At 43.5% G+C, this 6,000-nt stretch overlaps 1 protein-coding gene across 7 annotated transcripts in view; it reads right to left on the bottom strand.

Moving 5' to 3' along the window:
- Positions 1-1,523: 1,523 nt before the first annotated feature.
- Positions 1,524-6,000, bottom strand: part of PCDH15 (protocadherin related 15) — a 1,260,230-nt gene continuing 1,255,753 nt past the window's right edge. For 4 of the 7 annotated variants that reach the window (XM_086679480.1, XM_086679481.1, XM_086679486.1 and 1 more), the window contains 2 exons: positions 5,681-5,789; positions 1,524-2,392 (listed from right to left, as the gene is read on the bottom strand). In XM_086679480.1, coding sequence (XP_086535606.1) covers positions 1,847-2,392; positions 5,681-5,789 — 655 coding nt within the window. In that variant the 3' untranslated portion in view covers positions 1,524-1,846. Of the gene's footprint in view, positions 2,393-4,027; positions 4,891-5,676; positions 5,790-6,000 lie in introns of those variants that run through there. The other 3 variants (XM_086679485.1, XM_086679483.1, XM_086679484.1) reach the window with 3 other exon arrangements.

Genomic DNA, 6,000 nt, shown 5'->3' with positions numbered 1-6,000 from the left:
GAGTTCAATGTGTAGATAATTGTTTCTCAAAATTTAATATTCATACAAACCAGCTTGGGGTCTTGTGAGAATGTGGATGTTTGTTTAGTAGACCTGGGGGCGGGAGCAAGAGTCTACATTTCTAAGAAGCTAATGTTAGAATGTCATATTTCTTTCCAGTTAATACTGGTAGTTTTTCTGGCAAGGGTATAGAAGGCATCGATTTCCAATAATGTCAGAGAAATGAGATGTTCCTGCATTTGCTCTCAAGTACTTTTTGAAACCTGAAATTAAGACATACTACTTATATAAGTTGGCAAATTTATGTTACATACAATTCATTCACTTTGGAAATAAGGAAACATTATAATCAGCTGTTTTTAAACTATGAAACGTGAGAAAGGAATTAATAATAGTGCATTATTCAATCTCTTTCAACCATATAATAAGCATGCATGAGAGAATTTTATTGAAATCCGAACTTGCTCAATATTGTGCAAAATGTGAGGTGAACTATAGCTATATCCTACGAAGTCCTATTCAGTAAAATTCCGAATTATCTTCAATTATAGTGCAATCCTTTTAACATCTGGAGAGTATGCAGCACACAAGGCAAGTTTCTGGGATTTTTTTTGTTTTGGAAAGGAGACATGGTTTTCATTTCTGTGAATGGTGAAACGCTGTGCTTTGTTTAGTGGTGAGAAATCTTGACTGTGTTCTTTGATAATGATTGCCTGGGCATTTTTTTCTTTATCTGGTTCTGCACTTTATGCACATAGATATTACCATTCTTAAAATAGTCTATAAAGAAACTGGAGCTGGAGAAGTGAAATACCATAATAGACTTGAAGCTATAGATTTATACCCTTCCTAGGCATTTTACATGTTACCTAAATTCTTGACCCTGCCAAATTCCTTTATGAAATGTTCATGTCCAATGACATTAATGTGAGACATCTCTGATCTTACTACGTCTTCCATATTGAAATTGCAGTTCTAGATGCATTCTTCCTATTTGATCTTTTTCCACCTCAGTAAACTTTTGATGAGGGGGAGATTTCTGTGGAGAATTTATTTGGAGAATTCCAAATCATTATTCATTTCAGATGGCGAAACTCAATTATACTATGTTTGGTGTGGATACAGTGTTCATAAAGTGTGTGTGCAAAGGGGTTGGGAGTGAGGGAAAACCGCGGATGATATTTATAAAAGAGATAGGACCTCGAGCGTTCCTTAAAAGGTCAACAGATACATATGTAAAATTTTGAAAAACTTTATATCGGACAATAAGGAAAAGAGGTTCATGATTCCTAATAATTTACGGAAGATTCCCACATTTGCTATCACTTTGTAATTCTATTATTCTTTTAAAAAATCAGTATGGTGTAGACAGCAGCTGTATAAACCCATTACCTGTAAAATCCTCTAATATAAATTTTTTTCCCATTTTTTAATGAAAAGAAAATTCGCATGTACCAAAAAAAGTTCTGTGAAGGTGGAGATGAAGAGTCATCTATGTTAATCAACAGAATATAAATGATGACTTAGTAAATTATTTCTTGTTTATTATAATGAAAAAAAAATTCAAGACCCAACAAAACAGCTAAGTGATGCATTTAAGTCAGATGTTATTTAGTGAATTGAGAGTCTGTCCAAAAAAGATTTTCCCGGAAGAACAATTCACTGATACAAATGTGAGTGAGTGCAAATTTGTCTTTTTTTTTTTTTAAAGTTTAAAGCATATTTTCCAAAGTTTTCGCTTGTGTGCATGATATAAATCCCATACGTCATTTTGTCAGCGACAATAAAAAGCGCAGTTCATTAAAAACTGAAGTAAAAATCAAAGTAACTTCTTAGAAAACCCCAGTCACAGTTTTGTCATTGGTATATGCAGGCTGTTCCAGGGGCCCATCCAGAGCTCCTCGTCGTCTGAGTGCGTGTGGTCGCTGTGGACTTCCAGAGGGTCCCTGACGTTCTTACTGTCGGCCTCCTGTTCAACTGTGCTTTTCAGCCTGGGGCCCAGCGGCCTCCCTGCTGAGCTGTCGGTCCCCACGGGGCAAGGGGCGAACGTGACAAGAGTGGGCCTTGTGTTCATCTTCTCGGTGGAAAACGGGCCCTTGGACAACGTGTTCAGGGGGACATTCTCCTCCTGTGTCACTGCCAACTTGTCGAGTTTCTTAAAGTGCCTCCCCAGGCGCACGGGGGAAGTGGCTTTTAAGGTATCAGCGAGGCAGGCCCGGCGGGTTCGCAGCACGGAACCGTTCTGTGCGATATAGATATTGCCATTGATGTTGCTGTGCGGGCCGCGAGGGTGCACACGGTTCCTCTGACACTCTGGGGCGCTGTCTTCTCCAGTGGAGCTGGCCTCATACTCGCGGTCCACGACCAGCTTGATCATCCGTCTCCTGGCCCACTGCTGGGAGAAAAGACAAAGAGTCACTGTCACAGGAATCAGAGGGGCAAAGGTTACAAGGCTTGTGAAATTCAACACCCGTGATGCAAAGCTGTCGGAGGTAAAGGACTGGAGAGAGGTAGGAAGAAACTACTGTCCATTCGTGGCCCAGCCCACGGCTGGTAGGGCATCCCTTCTCAGAGTCAAGTGGGGCTCCCTTAAGGAGCTGACTTTGCAGGTGCACTTGTGTTGTTGTAGATCAAGTTACTGCTCTCTGTGAAAAACAGGCGTATTGTTTGTATCGGAGTGAGGATCTCATCCACTGTTGGACAGTGGCTACACATTTCAGGGAGGTCAGCTTAGAAGGCAGGCACAGCATTAGTATAGCCTGTTCGTAAAATCCTTCTTGTCCCCAAATCTTAAAGATATTTTTTAAACCTGCATTGTTCTAATTCCTAATTAATCCTGTTAGCCAAATGAGAAGCATCCTAGTGTTCTGGATACTTCATTTAAATATATTTAAATATATTTCATTTAATATATATGTTCTGTATATTCCACTTAGATGTATGTTAACTTGAACGAAAATATCTTCCCATCCTGAATAATTTACCCAGCAATACACAAAACAGTAAACAAATTATTGTGAACTTTCCTCTAGTAAGCAACTGGAACACATGAACGTTTCTGCATTTTTCTTTCACCAGTCCACATCAGGAACGACAAGGAGTGAAGGGTAGCCAGTACTAAATAGTTCCACGTTTTCGGAATATGTGAACCACCAACATGTTGCAGTAAGTAAGCCACACTTTTTGGATTTCCAGGTATATCTTGCAAAGTTATTATGTTTACTTACCCAGAAGAATGTTTTGTGAAAATTCAATTCCTTTTTTCCTAAATCTTTAACCCCTACCCACAATGAAAAAGAAATGGTATATACTTCATTTTTAAACTTAATTAATTTCATTTAGCTTCTAGTATTTCCAAGCGCCAGCTACAAACCTGTTTGAACATGTGTGGGATTTTTTTTTTTAAGTTTACTTGTTTTGAGAGAGAGCGAGAAAGAGAGAGCGCACATGCAAATGGGAGAAGGGCAAAGAGAGAATCCCAGGCAGGCTCTGTGCTGTCAGCACAGAGCCTGACGCGGGGCTCAGCCTGGTGAACCGTGAGATCATGACTGGAACTGAAATCAAGAGTCGGACATTTACGCCCCTGTGTGGTATTTTATATACTACTTTTGGCCAGTTCAAATGTACACATTGACAAAAGTGGACTTTTAGAGCTGTCACTGTTGCAAGTTGTGTCCTGATTTTATGGTCTGCAGTTGAGCCGAAACCCCCGTATGGATTCATGAAGCCACGTGGCCAGGCCGGGCGTCCCTGGTGAGCCGTGATGCCAGATGCATGCCCAGGAGCCCCACTAGGAAGTATTAAATATGGATTAGTCACTTGTCTTCCACGACCCAGAAGAGAGGGGAGTCCGTGTCCCCTGACACCCTCTAATGCACACATACGCGTGGACAGCGTGGGCTGCCCTTTTCGGGCATGCCAGTGTCAGGTCACACAGAGAGGAGGCCCACGACCTCCCTGCAGGCGTCACCCCAGAGAGCACACAGAGGGCACAGCACACAGAGCAAGGAGCACCGCACACTCCCACCTGTCCTGCTCTCAGAGGGCCGTGTCGTAGCCCTCGGAGCCTCCCGGATGCCTGTCCCGGCGCGCGTCCCTGCTGCTGTCCTGCTCTGGCACCTGGAAGCCCCAGGGCCCTCCAGACTGGCTCTCGCTGCTGCTGCTAACACTACTGGCCGGCTCTGACTCCTCCTCGCTGGCCGAGCCCTCTTCCCCCGAGGCCGCCTCTGCGCTCCCCTCCTCGGTGACCTCCAGGCCTGCCGGCTCGTCCACGGAGGCCAGCTCGCTCTCCCCTTCTGCTGCTGGCCCTCCCTCCTCCTCCCTGGGCTCCTCCTCGGGCTCTTCAGGGGGCTCCCGTTTCCTGCCTTTGACCTCCTTGACCTCCTCAACAACCGGCCTTCTTCTGGCCAGAAAGATGTTCTTCCTGGCCTTCTCTCCTTCTGACTCTGTGGACTCCGACTCTTCGGATTCAGGGGTAGAGCTCTCTTCCTCCTCCTCCGAGGGCGTCTCCGACTCAGACTCCTCTTCCGTGGTCTCCGACTCGCTGAACTCCGACTCCTCTTCGCTGTACTCTGTGTAGTCGCTCGAGGATTCTTCCTCTGACTCCACCGTGCTCTCTGTGGCCTCGTCTTGGTCCAGGGTGAGCTTCAGATAATCCTTGTCTGCTTCCTCAAGGCGTCGCTGCCAGTCTTCACTCTCGAGGTCCACGACGCCCCTCCTCTCGGCCAGCCCTCTAACTTTCCTGAAGATCATCGGGAATATCCTGGCCCTCTTCCACGTGGTGCAGGGAGGCTCGGCCAGCGGTGGCTTCTCGATGGTGACAACCACTTCCTCCTCCTCACTAGGCTCTCTGACTTCAACTTTAGGTTTTTTAATTTTCTTTGCCTTTTCCTGAAAATCACGAAAATGCAAGTGAAGTGTCAGCTGGGGGACGGTTACCAGGTGACCTTGTCCCACACAAGTTGGGCAGGGATGAACCTGCAGGTTGTAACTACTTGTAGAGAATGAGCAGGCGGCTCTCCACCGTTCACCCCACTGCATCCAGGCACAGGGTGATCACAAAAAAGTATTTTATTTTGGCTTGTACTTTGTATTACCAGAATCTAACGCTTTCACATTTCTTTTTCTTATTCAGAGTTTATTTTGCGTCTTAGATCAAAAGAGAAAGAAGTAATCGTTAACTCTTCTCTCTCCCATCCCTACACGTTGATTAAACACTTTGTGTTTTCTTAAAATTTTAAATAATCAGGAAATTATAAATGACTCCTGTTAATTAAAACTAAGTGATAGAATTCCATTAAAAATATTGGTGGTAATGCTTTCCTTCTGTTTGACAACTATACTGTTTTCATGATTTTTAGATATGCTGGATAATGTGGGAACCAAAGTGACCATTGTTTTGCAAAATACTTTTTATGAATTTGATTATGTTATTTTTATGGAGTCACATTTAGGATTTTAGAAGATATAAACTTCATTGTGGCTTTATTCCAGGTGTTTAACATTTTATCATAGGAAATAAGTTAAACATACACAGTAATGAATTTCCTTCTATAAACAAGGTGATGAAATGGTCCACATAATGAAATTTCCATGAAAAACATGTACTAAGTGAATGGGAGTTCTGATTTTTGAAATATTTTGTAGCCTGCTATTCAAATAGGGTTACACATCACATTACCTCTTCCTCCTCATATTCTTCCTCGGCTTCACCAACCACCTCACCATACTCCTCTGGTCCAGCTGGCGGTAAGAGACGGCGACGGCTTCCATACTGAGGCATCTCATACCTGTAACAGAAACTTACAACTTTCAACACGTTTCTGTGTGGTCCGTGTAACCTTGACTGATCTCGGTGTTCTTCTTTGTCTTCATCACTCAATCAACAGACATCTATTTACAGCACCTATCATGCTCCTTATCAACTAGTTACTAAAAACATAGAGCAAGAACTACAACCTGATGGCCAATGGATTTTGCCATGACGGTGCCCTGGAATAA

The sequence above is a fragment of the Puma concolor genome, chromosome D2 (assembly GCF_028749965.1).
Source record: "Puma concolor isolate L17-30 chromosome D2, mPumCon1.1.hap2, whole genome shotgun sequence".
Taxonomy (NCBI): domain Eukaryota; kingdom Metazoa; phylum Chordata; class Mammalia; order Carnivora; family Felidae; genus Puma; species Puma concolor.
The sequence above is the reverse complement of the archived record's forward strand: the minus strand, read 5'-3'. Positions and strand labels throughout refer to the sequence as shown.